Below are 17,666 nucleotides of genomic sequence, written 5' to 3'. Positions count from 1 at the left end.
AATAGCCCTGGAAAACACTGTTCATTATGTGCTGCCTGGAGGGCAGAAGGGGAATTGTCAATAGGACGGGCTCTGAAATAAAATGAGTTCTGGGGAAGCTCGGGCAAAATGAGCCAAAGCTCACAGACAGTGTCTGGAATAGCATGAGCTCTGAGCATCAGTGGTTGTATATCCCTTGTGGTGCTGAAGCAATGGGAGTGAAGTAGGTTCCAGTGCACTAGAGGAATGGATCTGTGCGTTTTCAGAGCCTGGGGCTGTGAATGCAGGTACTGATGGTGTGGGTTCGGTTGTTTTCTGCTGTCAGACATGGGGAGCACAGGGCTGCTGACGTGAGCACCATAGTGCTGAGTGCTGTTGTGTGAGACTGACGCTTTGACACTGTTTGTATCCTTTAATTTTGGGGTTGTATTGTAGTGTAAAGGCAGAGAGGGATGAGAGCTGCATTGCTGTGAAACGAAACTGCAGAAACCTTTGGAAAGAATGAGTCAAGCTCTTTTTCTTCCTGGTTCTTGATATGCAGTTTATTAGGCCTCAAAGTATTTATTGCTGCAACCTTCCTGAGCACACCATGGCTGGGTGCTATGGGCTGCTGCAGCCATGCTCTTGGATTGGGTTTTGCTCTCATTGGATCATAACACACCCACTGTGAATGGAGCAGACCCAGCCTTAGAAAATGGAGTGTCCCTGCTCTTGTTTCTCTCTCAGCAAAATGTGAACTGTAGAATAACCTCTTCGTCTCTCTCTGTAGGTTGGTGTGCTGCTTTGGCACTGCTTCACGTTGGGATTTGGTGACTGGTGTAACTTGTGCATTTTGGAGCTGTTTTTCAGCCACCATTGCAGGCTGATGGGAATTGGTTAAATGCACTTCAGTGGCAGGATAAGCAGAAATTGTTTATATACGCTGTTCTAAGATGTTGAGTGGCTTCTAAAATTGCTCATGGTAAAAGATCAAGGAAGGAAACTGTGTGACCTTTAAATGAAGCTCCATATAGCCCGTTTTCCTACGCCAGAAGTCAGCGCAGACAATGAGAGATGGAGGGAATTGGGGCTCATGCTCATGAGGTGCTTTTTGCTTTTGCAGACAGGTGTTTTTCTTTGTGTGTGTTAATTTTCCTCACAGATTGGGCAGACTTGACAGCTGCCTGTGAGCCGTGTTTGCTTTGTATCAGTTCTGAGCTTGGGTTTTGCCTGGTGTCCTGTGGGTGCCCTGGGCTCCGTGCTGCGAGTCCTGAAGCTACACACAGAACATAAGGGCATCTGCTGGGGCTTCCCATCCTGCGGCCAGGCCCCTAAAAGCTTTCAGGCAATTGTGCCAAACTACTCTGAATCCTGAAAGCTTGCAGATCTTTTGGCTTTACTGCCCATTGCTGGCTTTCAGTTGCATCATATATGCTAAGTATCCATGGCTTGTTTTCTGCCCTGTACGGATTTCAGATGGAACGGCTGCTCAAACAATCCGGGGTGTGCTTGTCCTTCAGTGATTGCTGGCCTGCTCTCTTCCTGCAGAAACAATTTCCTGTTTCTCTACCTCAGTTTCCTATTTTTCAAACCGAGTTACAGTAATTGAAGGCATGTTCCTAAGGAGCTGAAACAGCGCAAGGTTTGCATGTGGGAAGCGGTTGCTTTGTGGAGTTATTGCTTTACCTGCTGTAAGCTCTCCTGAAATTGCTCTGCGTGGCAGAAATTCCTGGGGGGAGCTTCTGTATGTCTGACTTCCACTGCCTGTTTTGCTATATGCTGTGCTGCAGAAATGCGTTCTGAACTTCTTTGTTCTTCCAGCCGGAACCGCAGAGCTGGGCCAGAAGAAACCAAAGAGATGTGTTGGCTGTAAGCTGCAACAGCTTTGGGAGGTGGGGGGTTGAGCTCAGTCCTGGGGGAGCTGAAGGGCAGAGGTGCTTTGCGTGCTCTGATGCAGCTCCTGTGACACGGCAGCTTCTCAGGAGCTCTTTGCATTCTGGAGAGCAGCGTGCTATTTTTGTGCTGGGGAGCACACAGCTGTTTCTCAGATGCATGCAGGCGGCGCAGGTAATCTGGTTGGGCTCTGTATTATTGCAGTGTGCTGCTGAAACATGTGAGGTTTCTTGCATACCTATCCTTCCACATTTACTCTCTCAAAATAAGAAAAAAGACAAGCCATACTGAATAGTCATTTGCAAGTTCCTGTTTATTTAAGGTGGGAAGAGATGCTTTATGTAAGAAGACAGAGAAACCGACATCCTGAGCCCATAATGGGCTCAGGGTGCAGAAAGCTTGCTGCTGCTGCACGCCTTTAGCCCCTGAGACCACAACTGATGTGCAGGGTGATGAATACCCTGAACTGAAGTGCAGGGCGGTTCTTGCAGCTGCTCAGCACTCTGTGGAAGCTGAGAGCTGCTCCTGGTGGCAGTTTGTCGCAGGGATGTGGGCTCCATCCGTCTGTCCATCCACCCATCCTCTGGGGACCGCTTCGCTTCCGCTGGATGGAGCTCTGGGAAGCGGATCTTTTCCCATGTCTGGCTCTTTATTGGGGTAAAGGTCTGTGAATTCTGCATAAATATTTACTGTATCCCATCCTAACCAGCTGAGAGCTGCTAATGCTGTTAGTTAACAACAAGAAGAGCTTTGCTTATTTTGTTTGCGGGTGTGTGGCTTGTACGTGGGCAAGAGGAAATGTGTTCCTTAATCGATAGAGTGTGAGCGAAGGAATAGGGGCTGAAGTTGGGGTTATTTGACAAAGAACAGTGGAACAGAAATAGGAAAATCCTGGAATGTTAAACCTGGAATGCAAAGGCGGCGTGCTGTGGAAGCACTGAAATAACTTCAGTGTCTTAATGTTTTATTATATGGGTTAAGTGAGCATCTGCTGTTCTTTCCTGTGTTCTTAGGAGGTGTTTGGCTGTTGTTTTTATTTAATGGTGTGGGAGGTACCATCGCCATTCCCTGTTTTCTCTTTCCTCTGCCATCTGGGACTGTAGAAACTCAGGTAAATATAGAGCAGGGACCCATGTTTCCAGCCCTAGCCATAGCCTTGCTGTCTCTCTGCTTGCTTTTTTGGTCCAAGACTTATTTATTTTTTTTCCAGATTGTTTTCTTCTTATGTCCTGTGGCTGAGAGAGTATGGAGGGAAGGAAATCTGGGAAATCAGAGTAGGAAGCGAGATAGAAGCTTCCATTCCTGAGCCTTTCTTGTTTTTACACCATTTCCTGGCAGCTGCGTTGGGTTGTACTTGAAAGGAATGCATTGTGTTGCTTTTCCCCAAAATCTGCAGATAAAACATCAATCAAAATTAATAGTCTAAAATTATAAGCCAGACAGTGCAGCCGGCAGTGAAGCCTTTGCCTGCAGTGATCCTACTTGGGTCATAATCCTGTGTTAGAATCCGTCGTTAACATGCCCACCCTTATTGGGAGTGAATAGGAGCTCAAGTGCCAATGGGAAATAAATGATATTTCCATGTGTCGATGCCAGGGAGGGAGTTCTGATGCTTCAAGGGCCTGGAAACGTCCCCTCTGAGGTGAAGGCACAGCCCTGCAGTGTATCCAAATACTCCCTGCAGATCTGAAAAGCAAGCTTAGGCAGGGGAATGAGTGCATGAGCAGAAGCAGGGAGCAGACAGGGGCAGGAGTTGCTGTCTTTGGCTTCCTGTCTGCTGCGTAATTGCAGCCGTGGTGCAGCTGTGGCTTTGAGGTTCTGTTTGATACCGGCAGGCATTGCATGGGGCAGCACAGGAGGGACGTTTTGGTTCACAGGATCTGAAGGATTGCTGTTAATACAGTGATTTACTGCGGATTGATCCTTATAACAGTGATAAGGGAAGGGGGATGAGTTGCATTAGGAAACAGCAATTGAAACCGCCGAAGGTGGGGTGGAAAATAAAACGAGACAAATGGTTTTGTGGCAGAGGGTACCCCAGGAATGTCACGTGTGAGCACTGTGCTGCCTGGGGCACGGCTGCAACCTTGGGAAGATTTACATTAATCAAACACAAACGGACAGCGTAGCGTGAAGAAATTTCTATCCCGCTAGCAGTGCTCACAAACTTCATTAGCTTATTGGGGCAGAAAAAGAAAACAGCCCCTTCCCCCTGCCCTCCTTTTGCCCAGGGCTCAGCCAGCCTGCTGCCCCTTGCTCTGACCTCCGGGCTCCTTTCCTGGGCTGGCAGCAGGCGTGCTTCCCTTCTCACCCATGTATGTGTATATATGCACGCAGCTATATCTACATACACGTGCACATCAAAGCATATGTAAATACACAACAGTGGATACGTGTGGCATGTATACGGGCTGTCTATCTCCAATGCACACAGCTCTGTAAGGGTGGATGCTGCTGGAGGAGGAGGGGTTTGTTCCATCCCAGCAACGGAGCAATTGAGCAATGCTGCTGGAGGATATGTGAGCATGGAAGGAATCGGAGAGCTCGCAGGAGGAGAGGTGTGTGGGGAGGGCTGGGTGGCAGCGTGCTCCCCCTGGACGTGGGCCTTTGGGATCTCCCTGTGCTCTGAGCCTGGCTGGTGAACCAGGTAACGTGGAGTCTTTGTTCCTTTTCACACGAATGTGCTGAAAGATGAGGGAATAGTTCCTTGAATGCAGAGGAGAGGAAGAATTTTTCTTTAAATGTGCTGGAAGAAGAAGGGAAGGAAAGGTTTGGGTTTATTCTCTCGTGGGGCTTTTTGTTTTCGTTCTATTTCTAGCTGCTATGTGAACCTCAGTTCCTCTTTTATATTTTCATTGTAAAAATGGCCAATTAAATACGATGTGATGAGAATCTGTGCCTTGGTGTCTCAGCTCAGGAACAAAGGTTTGGCAGCAAGAGAGCAAGCCCTGGGTGCTGTCACCCCTCCTCTTGGATCCCAGTGCTGGATCCAAGTACCCCCCAGCCCTCTGCATCTGAGCAGAACCTCCTGGTTTTAAGTGTATGAATGTGGTTTTGATGAGCTGACGTTTTATGCATGTTGATATGACATACTGGCGTTGAGGAAACCATCTTTGAGATATTTCTGTTTGTGCTGAAAATGATTTTTGCTGATCTTTTCCTATTTTGGGTTTAATTGTGTTTGTTTGTTTGTTTGTTTTGTTTTATTAATGAAGCAAACAACATTGGTAGGGAACAGTCATAACGCTGCTCTGAGCTGTGCTCTGGTGCAAAACAGAGGCTGTTAATACAGCAACAGAGCACTGGGAGCCTCCTCCCCATTAGCAATAGTTTCCGTGAAGGCAGGGGTGTGAAGATGTGATGTGAAAGGGTTGGGGTTTGTTATCACTGCTGGGGGTTTTTGTTGTGGGTGGTGTGTGTGTGTGTAATGTACGTAAATCTACACGCAGACATTTTTATGGTGAGAAGTGCCCCAGGCAGCTCAGCTCCATGCATGGAGGGCAGCTCGCTGGCACTGGTGGCAGTGGGTGCTGGTGGTTCTGTGCCATGGGGAGGGAGGAGGCTCCCGGCTTGGTTGTGGGGAGGGGAAGGGAGGGAGCAGAGCTGATAGCAGGACGCCTGTAGCTCAGTGAGCTCTGCTGTGCTGTGCCACGTCCCGAGGAGTTCCGCTGCCATCGCCTCGTGACGACCGGTGGGTTTCCTAAATCAGGGCTTTCTTCTATTTTAACAGAACCAGGAGGCAAATACTGACACGCACGCTCGGAGGCCTATTAATAGCCGTGTGTTTGACTCAGACGTTGCTCTCAGGATCTTGAGCCATTTTACAAGCTCAGTGGCTTCGCCGTTGTTTTTTTTTCCCCTTCCATTTTCTAGCTGAAGAAGCAGGGCTCGGTGGTGTCAGCGCTGCTGCCTGCTGCTCCAGCCCTTTGCAGCTGTGGGCTGCAATGCAGGGCAGGATGCAGCACCCCAGGGCACAGCGTGCTCTGGGTGTCACTGTGAATGCCATCACTTCTGCTGTGAGCATGGAGTAGCTCTGCGCTGTGTGCTCTGCAGGTGAGGCCTGCGCTTCAGGGCAGGAGCACAAAGTGGGTTTGCATCTCATAGAAATCTCCCCTTTTTTCTCAGTGATGTAAATAAGATTGTAATAACGAGATTGAATTTGATTTAATCAGAGATTAATTGATGTATACGGGCTGTCTATCTCCAATGCACACAGCTCTGTAAGGGTGGATGCTGCTGGAGGAGGAGGGGTTTGTTCCATCCCAGCAACGGAGCAATTGAGCAGTGCTGCTGGAGGATATGTGAGCATGGAGGGAATCGGAGAGCTCGCATATAAGATGTAAATAATGAGATTAGCCTCAGTTTCGGTCAGTAGCATAGCCAGACTCTTTATAGTTCAGTTTACATCCCATGTTTTCTCTTTGTGAGTTGAGACCAACTTCTTGATATGCAGTTGAATTTTCCATGGCTGCTTTAAAACAGGAGCAATACAAGAGAGAGCAGCGCTGAAGCAAGCAAAGCAAAACGTTCAATCAGTTGCATGTTTATAATTTAGTCTTGGGCAGTTTGGGCTCCTGATGTCACTCTCATTTTGTTACCCACAGTGTTTTACATCTACGTTAGTAAAACTTCACCTGGAGAATGAGCTCCATTAGGAGCTATGAGGGACTGAGAGCTAGCAGTACACCATTCAGGTTCAGCAACAATGTGGTAATGATTTCTGTGCTATGGCTTTCGTTTAATGCAGCTTGTATATCCAATTTTTTCTCGCTGTATATTGGGCCACTGGGAACACTTTGCCTTTGGGCAGGTGAAGGTGTATTAGCTGTAAATTAGTTTATTGCAGCTGGCAAATACTTGGAAGCTTTGTCTGCACATCCCATGCGGAATGGGTGTAGTTTGGCCAAAGGTTCATGACTGGGTGGGAGAAGCAAAGGCTGCTTTTTGGTTGAGTGTCTGCTTAGCACAGAGCTGATAGATTCCTGGTTTTGATGAGCTGGCAGGTTTGGGGCTTGAGATGTTGGCGTAATGTTTCCAGGCAGTAAATGCCCATTATCCTTTAAAAGGAGCTGACAAGAGAATCAAAGGTAAACTTGAGTCACGTCATGGTGCTGTTTTTGGAGCTGATGTTATTCATCCTGACCTTTTATACTGTAGGAGTAACATGATGACACTACTGAACTGTACAGTAGGTCAGGCAAACTGATGCGAGCATTCCTTTTAAATACATAAATCCATCAGTGAAGGTGTTGCAGATCCATGCACAGCTGTTAATGTTTCTGATGTTTATTGCAGGTCTGTTTTAGCAGGAGTTGGGGTGTCTTAACGCTTCCTTGTGCAGCAGCTGGAAAACAAGAGCTGTTCCTTCCTGGTATCCAGAACCTGGGAGCCAGTTGTTCTTCCAGAGGTGCCGTGTTCCTGTGCCAGGCACTGTGCTCACTCACTCCCCAGAAATGCAAACTCTGGGCCAAATATTCAAATGTGGCTCTGAACCTTGCACAGAGATTTGCAAAACTTCAAGCTGGAGCATTGGAGTTAGTGCTACAGTATTTTGAAAGCTACGTCTCCAGTTGTATTGCATGCGCTGCGTTGGTTTATTTTTCTTTTTCTGCTCCCTTTCTCATTGCTGTCTTTTGCTGGTTTTCAGAAGTGCTTCTACACCGGCCTTGCTGCTGGTTCCACGAGCAGGAGCTGGGTATGGCATTAATAGGGACCTGGGCTGCGTGCCTAATGAAATGCATTAGGGCTGGGCAGGCTGGGAGCGATCTCTGAGCCCTCTGTGTGCGTTGGAAGTCCCAAGGTGCTGCGTAGCGTTGGGTTTCCACGCTTGGTTTAGGAAAATAAAATGGTCTGAGGCAGCGCCCGTGTTCCTTTGTTTCTTCCTTTGATTTCTGCGTGCTTCTGCCCAGGGAGCTGCTCCAGACTCCGTGTAGGAGGACGGCTGGGAGGGAGGCGGGGAGCAGCGCTGCTTCCAGCTCTGAACTGCAGTTCCTGGCAGGCAGAGCAAACATTGCATTTCCCCGTCATTAGCTCCAGTTTACGGAGGCAGGTTGATGCTGAGTGCCGCACCCTGTCTGTGCAAGAACCCGTGCTGCTTTATTGCATTCCTCTGCAGCGGAGCAGGCTGTGGGCAAAGGGATTTCTAGGTGATTTTCAGGAAGGGTAAACCTGAGAAAATCAGAACATCCTCTGCTGTGTTTTCTTCCCTCAAAGAGCTCACATTGCTGGGATGATATGGAAACGGGGGCAGAGAGGCTATTGGAGCTCCTCTGAGGTTGCTGTGCCTCGCTGATCTCAGCTCCCTTTCTTCCCTCAGGCAAACTTGAGCTCTGAGTATTTGCCTATAGCCTCCTGAAAAATAATTACATAAGAAAAGTGGGTCAGAACTCCTGGAATCACAAGGCTTGACCTTTCTGCTAACGTGTGTAATGCAACGAGACCTTGCAGCAAATGAACAAATCATGGGCATTTCTTCTTGGCAGAGCACCAGGTTTTTGCTTATATTTTTCTTATTACATTTTTTGAAGGTCTTTTAGAAAATATGTAGAAAAAATCTACATATGCTTTAGTACTTGTAGTATTTAATTCTTTTTTTTTTTTTTTTTTTTTCCATTTCAAATACATGAATTTTTCTTTTCCAGAGGTGAAAACTGACTGAATTTGGACTTGAAATCAATCAGATTGGGAAACAAGTAGGAAATCATCTGTGATGTGGCAGCCTCTATTCTTCATCAGCATCTGAAGAGTTTTTATCCCTATTCTGAACTATGCTTTATGGCCAAACTGCATCCCTGCTGCTTGAATCTTCTGTTTAGGCTGAACCTGAAAGTGGCACTGGAGATGCTGGAGCCATTTGTGTTATTTATGCCCCCTCCCACTGCTCCCCTCTCTGCTTCTGGTTGGTCTGTCTGCTCCTGCCCAGTTGCAGGCACTCAACAATCAGTGTCCTTGTGTTGGAAGGCCTGGAGATGGAAAGCTGATGCTTCCAAGCTTTGGAAGTTGGACAGGAGTGGAAGAACAGTGCTGGCTGCTGAAAATGGCTCTGTCCCCTCCCCTTTGTAGAGTTTCTGAGGGGACTGAGAGTTCTTGCAGGGTCCTGGCTGCAGCAGCAGAGCAGCACAAAAGCCACATTGAGAATGGCTGCTGGGGAAGCCCTCCTTCCTTGCCTGCCCTGTAAATGCAGCTCTTTCTCCACAGAAAGCCCTGACATCAGCTCTTGGAAAAACCCAAGTGCTTGTGTCATGGAAAATAGCTGAGGCACTTGCTTGGGCTGGGGCTGAATGACTGAACTGTGGATGAAACTTTCTAGAGATGCTTTTCTTCAACCCCTTCCAAATGTTACTGTTTGCAGAGAAATGGAAACCTTTCCATCTGAAATCTGACAGGGAAGGGATGCTGAGGATGGAGCTGCAATTGGCTATAGTATGTTCCAAGTATGCTGCTTGCCTTTTCTGTTTTCTTGTTTTGTTTTTAATTTATGTGTTTAACAGCTACTGTTGGGAGCTCTTTTCAAAGTGGATCTTGCTGCAAAGTGGCAATTCCAAGAGAGAACAGTTTTCCTATTAGATGGCCATGACTACCTGCATCATCAGGAAATTCCATGCAGCTCCTTATATGGAGGCAAATCTTCATGTTTTTGTGGGACGTTTTACAAAGAGTTCTTTTTGCATTCTGTTTTTCTTTCACTTTTTTTTTTTTTTTTTAATTTGCTCTCTTCTCATTCTTGCTTCAAAGATCCAGTTTGCAAGGATCAACAGATCCAAAGATCTGCTGAAAGCTTTATGAAGTCTATGTGCTGATACTGCGTGCAGCAGTGTTTTTCTGCCCAACGCTGCTGCACACATTTGTATGTATGTATTTTAAAGCTCACAGAGGACGTCTCTCATTATTACTCTCACTAGCAATGATGGGATGCTTTTCACCATGCTCTTACACTGCTAACTTCTCATACCATCAAAGTCCTGCTGGCTTTCCAGGCTTGAGAAAAGGCATCTATTTTTTTGTTTCTCTCTTTGATTTTACTGAATTGAACTCGCCCTGGTTAAGTGCTGCACTCAGCACTTCAGGTTGCTGTGGGGCTGGTGCTTTGCATTGATCCTTACACTGATCCACCAGGAGATATGATGGTAGCTTGAATTGTTTACTCTGTTTCCTGACCTAAAAGCAAAAATGAAGGGTGCTCTCCAGTTATGCAAAGGGACTTTGCTGGGCCATTGGTAGGCTGGAGGTACGTGCTGATGCTTTGTGAGGACCAGTCCAGCACTGAAGTCGCTGACAAAATTTAAAGGACGGGGAACAGTGTCGAGTCCCCTCAACAAATACCAGCCCTAAATTCCCCATGTTCCTGCTCAGAAGGCAGCGACTAGCTCTGCTTGCAAGCTGTTAGTAATCTAAAGCTAATAATGCCACAAACGGTTCTTCCATGAGTCATTGCGTCAGCTGTGGTTGCTGCCTCGGACTCCTACAAAAATAACATGGAAACTTTTATTGCCCAGCTCAGTTTCGCCTCCTGGTGCACTTGCTGCAAGTTCCTGGGATCTGTGTGTTGGTCCCAGGAATCCGCACCATTTGGTGCCCTCCTTCATCTGGCTGCTGCTCCATCCACACCTTGCGCTGCAAGCTGTTGTCATCAGTCTGCGCTTGGGGTTTTATTTGAGGGGAAGAATCTGGGTGGTTTCCTGAGCTTGTGTTTTCTGAGCTGTGCTCTGGGGAAGAGATGACGCTGCTCTTTAAGTGGGTCAGTGCTGGGACCAGTGGGCTCCGTGTTGGATCAGCGCTGTCTGCAGAGGGCTGTGTGCTTGCAGCTGCAGTCTGCGGGCAGCGTGGTGAGCTGGAAGGCTTCTGCCTGTGTTTTTTCTTGGTTGCTAATAGTAGCCCACTTGCTGCATCTGTGTCTCTCTCAACCCACCTGTCATTTGCTATCTCATCAGTTCATTTTACTCAATCTGCTGTGCTGTACAGAACACACCTACCCCCGTTTTGTTGTGGCAGAAGACTGCCTTTAGCTCTGTATTAAGGTCACATTGGTACTGCTTTTGTTCAAGTCATGTCAGCACGCTTCTGTAATACCTTTCTCAGGGCTTTTAAGCCCAGCAAATGAGTGCCCTGGTGGCTGTGCCTAGCTGCAAACTGGGGAGATGCACAGCCTATTTGTTTCTCACTTTTTTAAAGATGTAGTTCTGGAAAATACCTGCAAAAAGGCATTTCAGACATCCACGTTTACTGTAATTTCAAGGCACTTCTTAGCCCGACTAGATTTTCACAGAAAATGTAGCATTTTTCTGGCTTCTATCAGTGCAGGTCCAACCAGGGTACAAGAAATGCAGCATGATGGATGCTGAGGGGAGCTGGGTGTGCTAGGAATAAAGGTGTGAGGCTGTCAGGCAATTTGTGTGTCACTCAGGAGTAGTTATGGGATCCATGTGGGTTTGTGTAAGCAAAAGGAAAGGAAAAGCCACCTTCCCCTTAGGAGTGCAGGCAGCAAAGCAGCTTGTTGTGTCACCAAAACCTGTGGAGGTGGTGCTGGCTGAAGGTCTCTCATTGACTAATTACTGGGTGAAACCTTCTGAAGTAGAGTGATGGAATTTTTCAATAGCCGTGGTTTGGGGCTTTTACTCTGGGGAGGTGGATAAGGCTCTAAGTCAACCTCTGGTTGTTCTCTTCTCTTTCTAACTGTGTAGAAAATACGAATGAACCTGTAATTGTTTCTCATCTCTGTTGGGTTCAGGGTAGTTGGGTGACTTTGCTGATTTTTCCCAAATCTGAGATTCTGTGAGAAGGTTTGTCTGTGACAAGCAGTGCCTTATTTTAGATGAAACTAATAAAGCAGTGAAGAAGCTTCTGTTGCGACTGTTCATCTCCTAATTAAAGATGAGTTCCGTCAAGCAAGCAGTTTTTGGCTGCTCTCTTTTGTGTGGGTTTCACAATATTTCTTACTCATCTCGGCACAAGTTGTAGTAATTCATAATTCCACTGTGAAACACGCACAGGCCTCAAAATTTCAGGGATGTGAGCAGTAAAGTGCACAGAACTTCTCTGAATCTAAATATTTTTTTCTTTGATCGCTTCTGGAGACAGCAATTAATTGAAATCTTGTAATATTTCAGAACGGGAGGAGCTGGAAGAAAAAAAAAAAAGCCAGCAACCCCAACATGGTTATCGGAGCGCTGTGCTATTTATGGTCAGATATATTTTCAACCTCCAGGGCTGGAATGGAATGCTTTGTGCTGCTGGAGCTGGGGAGCTTTCCTCGCTCGGGTGTGTTTGGACACAGATTTTCAAACTGTCTTTTTCTGGAAGGAAGCACGCGGGCATGGCTCCAGCTCCGAGTTGTGCATCCATGTGTGAGTTGTAATGCAGTGTTTCTCGTTCTTGGTACACGTTTCTCACTGGGCTTTCTGGTAAATAGGTTTCAGCAACGCAGCGTGACTAACAGGGCATACTTTGAGTAATTTGATGCATTTGAGTTACTTGAAATTATTTGACCCAGTATTTTAGAAACAGAATGTGCCTTGGCTTTTAATTGTTCCTGGTATTTGGGAGGAGAGAGCGGAGCGACGAGTTTGAAAATGCGCTGACGTTCATCAGCTATCAGACAAAATGTCTGCAGGGTTCGATCGTGGAACCCAAACGTGCCAGCAGTCTGTGGGGCTGAGCCTCCAGCCGAGGGCCGCACCCTGACATTTATTTCACGTGGTGCTGAGTGAAGTGACGCAGCGTTCGGTGCTGCTTTTGGATTTAACGTGAGCATGAACGCTCCCGCGGCCTACCCAGGCCTGCAGCCTGCCAGGCCCCGCGGCCTACCCGGCCTTCGTCTTTCCAGGCCCGCGGCCTACCAGGCCCTCCCCGCCGGCCTGCCCACCTCCCTCCCTCCCGCGGCTCCAGCGCTTCCGGGCAGCTCCGCCCCGCAGCGGGCTGTCGGCAGGACGGGGTGGGCCGGGCCGGGCCGGAGCCCGGGAAGGGTCGGGGCTGTGCTCACAAGGCTTGGCCTTGCTGAGGGCTGCAGCCTTAGGAGAGCTCAGAACCCACTCAGAACTCAGCTCCCGTTCTGACCCAAAGAAATCCTGAAGGCTTCCACATAAAAATAAAAGTCGTCAGTGTTTTCGTTATAAATAATTAGCGCCAACAGCTTACATGCATTAAGCAGAAACATCGTGACTTCTAGACCTCAAAAATCCCCTGTTTGCGCTTCTGCTTGAGCACATTGTAAATAACTCTGAGCTGTTTGGGTAAACAGTGCGGCAATGAGCTGGTTCTGTTTTGTTTGTCAACAGCTCCTTTTGCTGCAGGAGCTGAAGCTCAGGGGTTCTGCACACTTGGTGGGGAGAGACTGCAGAATAAGCTTTTTCTCTCAAATGCTTCATCAAAATATTCTTGAGTGGCGTTAGGATGTTTTTAAGCAAACAAAAGCAAGTGCGATTGATTAAATAATAATAATAAAAAGATGTAATTTATCTTGGATGTTTTCCCCTGCCTTTGAAGGGTTATAGATCCTTTCCCTGGACTACTTGCTTTCCCTTGCTGCTGTTGGATGTAGCACTGGGTGAGCGCTGATGGTTGGGACCCGATGTCTCAATGTTTTTTTCCAACCTTAACAATTCCATGATTTTTCGATCTGCTCACTGCTCAGCATTGGGTCCAAGCTGGGTGGCTGTTGTTTGCTGTGCCCTGGGTCTGCTCTGTGTGGTTGTTCCCTGGAACAGGCAGACAGAGTTGTTGGTGTCACCGTAGGGTCACTCACCTGGTGTGTCACCAGGTACTCATTTCAGTGCTGTGCCCTATTAGCAGTGTGTGCTTGGGCTCAAGCTGCCTAGTCCTAAGGCTGTACACACAGTTGTTAGCTGTTGTTAGCTGAAGTGAAGGATTAAGTTGGGTGCTTGCGCTGTGTCTGTGTGTCCAGTTATGTTTTCCAGGTAACTGGGAGGGAGTTAGCTCTGAGGCTGCTGTTTCGGGCTGTGCCACTCGATATATGTCGCAGGGCTAGGTGATGCACGTATGGAGAAAGGAGCTGCAAACAGGAGCATTTGGGGCAGCCTTCCTGCCTGTGCTCAGGGGATCTCTGTGGGAACGCTGCAAAGTGTCCGGCTTAGCTGAATGTGAGTTGGGAGCTGAAACTCATGAAAAGTTTTGAGAAAAACAGAGTAGAGGTTGGTGCTTTAAGCTGGGTGGCGTACTCCTCGCTCTGTCATCTGTCTGTGGTAATTCAAGGAGAACAAATTCCAGGTTTTGTAGGTCCTGCTTGTTTCATTACAGAATGCACATACACTTCTGCCTGCTTCCATCAGCAATCCATCAGCAGGCTGAAAAATTGAGTTATGTTAATTTTCATTGATGAAATTAGTGGTTCTGAGAGGAAGATGATCCATGAGCTGCTATGCTAATGGGAAAGATAGACCTACTGGACACTGGATTTGACAGCACGAATTCTGTTTCTGTTGTGTTCTGTTGGAAACCTTGCCTTGACAATTTTTTGCCTAGATGGGCCAATAATTTGCTGAAGTGGAAGAGATCAGTTATTCTCTTCTGAAGGCACTGCAAGAACGTAGAATAACTTTGTATTTAAGCATAAGCATTAATATCAAGCATAATACTGAGAATCTAAAAAAGCTCATTATATTTGTTGTTTCTCTTTTCAGGTTTCCTCTTAAAAAACCTACAAGGTAAGTTGCTGACATTTGGCTGCTTACGTACATTGCACGTTGTAACACAGTATGGTTGAAGGAGGAGTGCTTGTTTAAAAAAAGAAAAAGAAAAGCATGCAAACCTAGAAGTACCCAGTACAGATGAGATCAGATTAATAGTTAGATCAGGATAAGGTGCTAAGAATTTGGTGGTGTACTACAAGTGCATGGTGCAGTGCTGCCTTTTGCTGTGCATGCCGGATGGTCATCGTAGCTAGGATTGGAGTGGCAGATAAAGCAACACTGCTTGTGCACAGCATGCAGGCATTTCCTTCAGGTGGTTGGTGTGGTTGGTGGTGGGTGTTCCATGCCTTTAACTTCTGCATGGATGGGTGTTTAATGTAAAACGATTTGGGGAGGTTTTTCAGTTTTTTGGGAGATCACTTTTCATCTTGCAGACAGTCTGGAAATAGATTTAGCGCTGAGCACAATGCGTGCCATCTTTACATCTCTGTAAACTCGCTGCCATCAGGACTACTTAAGGTTATTTCCAGAGACTCACAGGTGGAGCAGGGCTGTTGTGTGCAGTAGTCAAGACTCTGCTTTGCTTGCCACAGGCACGGCAGCATTCTGAGCAGAGAGTCTCCAGCAGACAAGAAGCAGAAGGTTGAGCGCTGCAGCAGCACCCACGACTTCGATCCGACAGGTAAAGCTTTAAAACTCCGCGGTTGAAGATCCAGGCCTGGGCTTCTGGGGATCAGAATGAAACCAGTTTTAATGTGTCAACATATGTGGTGTTCAGGAGTGTTGCTGTTCTGTGCTTGCAAAGCCCTTCTGAGGCATGCAGGCATTGAAATGAATGCAGGCTTGCTTTTAAAGACGCTCATCGACAAAGTAGCTGTTAATTGTGTGAGAATAAACCCAGATTAGTGGTGTCAGTGAGTAATTACAACTGCTTCCTCTTTCAGAAAAGTTAGTCTGAAATTTCAGGAGGCAAACACTGTAATTAGTTGTCAGTCGTTCTTTTGGCTGTTGAGTAGAAAAAGGCGTGAAATGTGAGACCCTACAGACTCAACTAGAGCTAATATTCCTGATTGGATCTTTTGAACTGTGGTGGATTTTGAACCATCTCTGTCCTTTGTGAAATGAGTTTGTGCTTTCCAACGTGATGCATTTTATGATGAGCTTCTGTTTTTTTAAAGGCTATGCTGTCCTATTTTTTAACCTTCTGAGAGGTCAGCTTGTTCAACCTGTCCAGTGCTGTCATGGGAAATTAGGGTGCATGCAGGGATTTTTCCTTCCTTCTGTGAAAGACTAACCCAGTGACTACTGTGTGTGTTCATAAAATGCATGAAAGGCTCTTGCCTGAGCCTCCTGGCCCCATGCAATGTGCTTTTCCATGTCTGTGCATTCTGCTGTTTAGTCCAGTCAATTCCCTGGGGCTTGTGGAAGAGATGAGAGCTGAATTGGAAGGCTGTAAAACTTGCAGAATGTGTTTTTGCACTAGGCATTTGGAGCTGATGTTTATAAATCGTGCTGTTCGTTAATGCTTCCTGCCACTGGCTGCATCACTCCTTCCTGATGTACACAGGATAAATTGAAATGGGCTTTTAATGTCTGTTTAAAAAAAAAAAAAAAGGGAAAAAATCTGAATTAGTGGTTGTTGTCCTTTGTCCTTGGGATATGTAATGTAGAACTGTGGGGGTGGCTGAGGGAGGGCTCAGGCTATGAACCTCTTTGGTAGAAAGAACTCTTTGGAAGCAAACCTCAGGAATCTTTTAATCTCAATTTGATAAAAGTAATTCAAAATTTTGAGGGCTGCTACCTGGCACCACTTTTAGGATGCTTGTGATCTGGTCTGATGGATGAACTCCACACTGTAGCCTCCATAAGATTCCCTTCTTTCTAAGGGGTGAATCCAGAATGCTGTACCGCTGTGCATACATTTATTACTTACTCTGAAGATGGGTTTCCATGGATTTCCATGTCTGAACTGTTTTTTGCCCAAAATATTTTCTACAGTTCATAGCAGAGAACTTCCTTTATTGTGTCTCAAATCCTGTGATAAATTCTTTGTGGTGTTCCCTGTGCCTTCATGCTCGTATTATTCACCCCTTATTCCAAGTGTTTCACCTATGTTTTGTTCACATCTTATTTGTGTTTTGCACGATTTAACCTAATAAATCAGTCTGTGTTTTTCATGAAGTTTTTTTTCTTCTCATGTTTGGTCTCCATATTTTCTATATCTCTCTCTCCTTCTCTCCTGCTCTCGTGCAGATAGCTCCTCCAAGAAGACAAAGTCTAGTTCGGAGGAGAGTAGATCCGAGACGTATGGTAAGCTCCAGCAGCTGCTGCAGCCTTGCACCTTTGCAGTCTGCTCCATGCTTTCTGTCTGTGCACCTGAGGCTTTTATTTATCCCTTACCTGGTCCGCATGGTTGGCTCTGCAGCAAGGAGTGGGATACTGGGTTTAAATGTTGCTTCAGTGTATCAGCTTGTAGTTCTTGTAGTGCCTGGAAACTAACCCACAGGTGGCAAGCACAGGTTGTCACCCCTTCTCCTGATCTCTTCCTAACTGGGAAAACTTGGTGGGGCTGCTGTTCTTGGAGACATTGTGCCATCATGTGTTTTTGGCACTGTATGAAGGTGGCTCATGCTGGGCTCCACATGAGCGTGTGTAGTTGTAGAAAAGTCTGCCTTGCTCTGATTGTAGCAGTTAATCTGGATGAGCTGGTTGTAGTTCACATTTTGCACTCTCTGGTAAGGATCTCCTATCAGTTTCTTTTCATTTTTCAAGGAAGGGGGAAAAAACATCTCTGAAAATAATTAAAAAAAAAAAACATGGAAGAATGTGAACTTAACCATTCTTCATTCAAAAGAAGGGAGTAACTTCCCTGCTCCTTTGGCATTGCTGTGTACTGCTGTGTTGTCAGCTGTAGGCTGGAACAAATAGGCATGAAGCGGTCTGGGACAGGAGTAGCCTCACACATCATTGTGTTGCCAGCACGCCACCATGGGTGCTGCTGGAAGGGATGTCTGCTGAGCAGAGCCTGTTTGCTCGTCCTGCTTTCTTCAGCTTGCATCAGATATGTTAGTCTTTAGACTGCGACACTCTTCTTCCTACCCTTATGTTAACGACCTGTTGAATTTGTGATCCCTAATGAGATTTGCACTCATATGTTAAGAAATTAACTGC

General features: G+C 46.6%; 1 protein-coding gene across 5 annotated transcripts in view; it reads left to right on the top strand.

Moving 5' to 3' along the window:
* Positions 1-17,666, top strand: part of ARHGEF12 (Rho guanine nucleotide exchange factor 12) — a 64,081-nt gene that overhangs the window by 9,091 nt on the left and 37,324 nt on the right. For 2 of the 5 annotated variants that reach the window (XM_042882227.1, XM_042882226.1), the window contains exons 2-4: positions 14,487-14,510; positions 15,089-15,177; positions 16,749-16,805. In XM_042882227.1, coding sequence (XP_042738161.1) covers positions 14,487-14,510; positions 15,089-15,177; positions 16,749-16,805 — 170 coding nt within the window. Of the gene's footprint in view, positions 1-12,136; positions 12,195-14,486; positions 14,511-15,088; positions 15,178-16,748; positions 16,806-17,666 lie in introns of those variants that run through there. The other 3 variants (XM_042882229.1, XM_042882228.1, XM_042882230.1) reach the window with 2 other exon arrangements.

The sequence above is a fragment of the Lagopus leucura genome, unplaced genomic scaffold, assembly GCF_019238085.1.
Source record: "Lagopus leucura isolate 7727_CA_CO unplaced genomic scaffold, USGS_WTPT01 Super-Scaffold_100034, whole genome shotgun sequence".
Classification (NCBI taxonomy): Eukaryota; Metazoa; Chordata; class Aves; order Galliformes; family Phasianidae; genus Lagopus; species Lagopus leucura.
The sequence above is the reverse complement of the archived record's forward strand: the minus strand, read 5'-3'. Positions and strand labels throughout refer to the sequence as shown.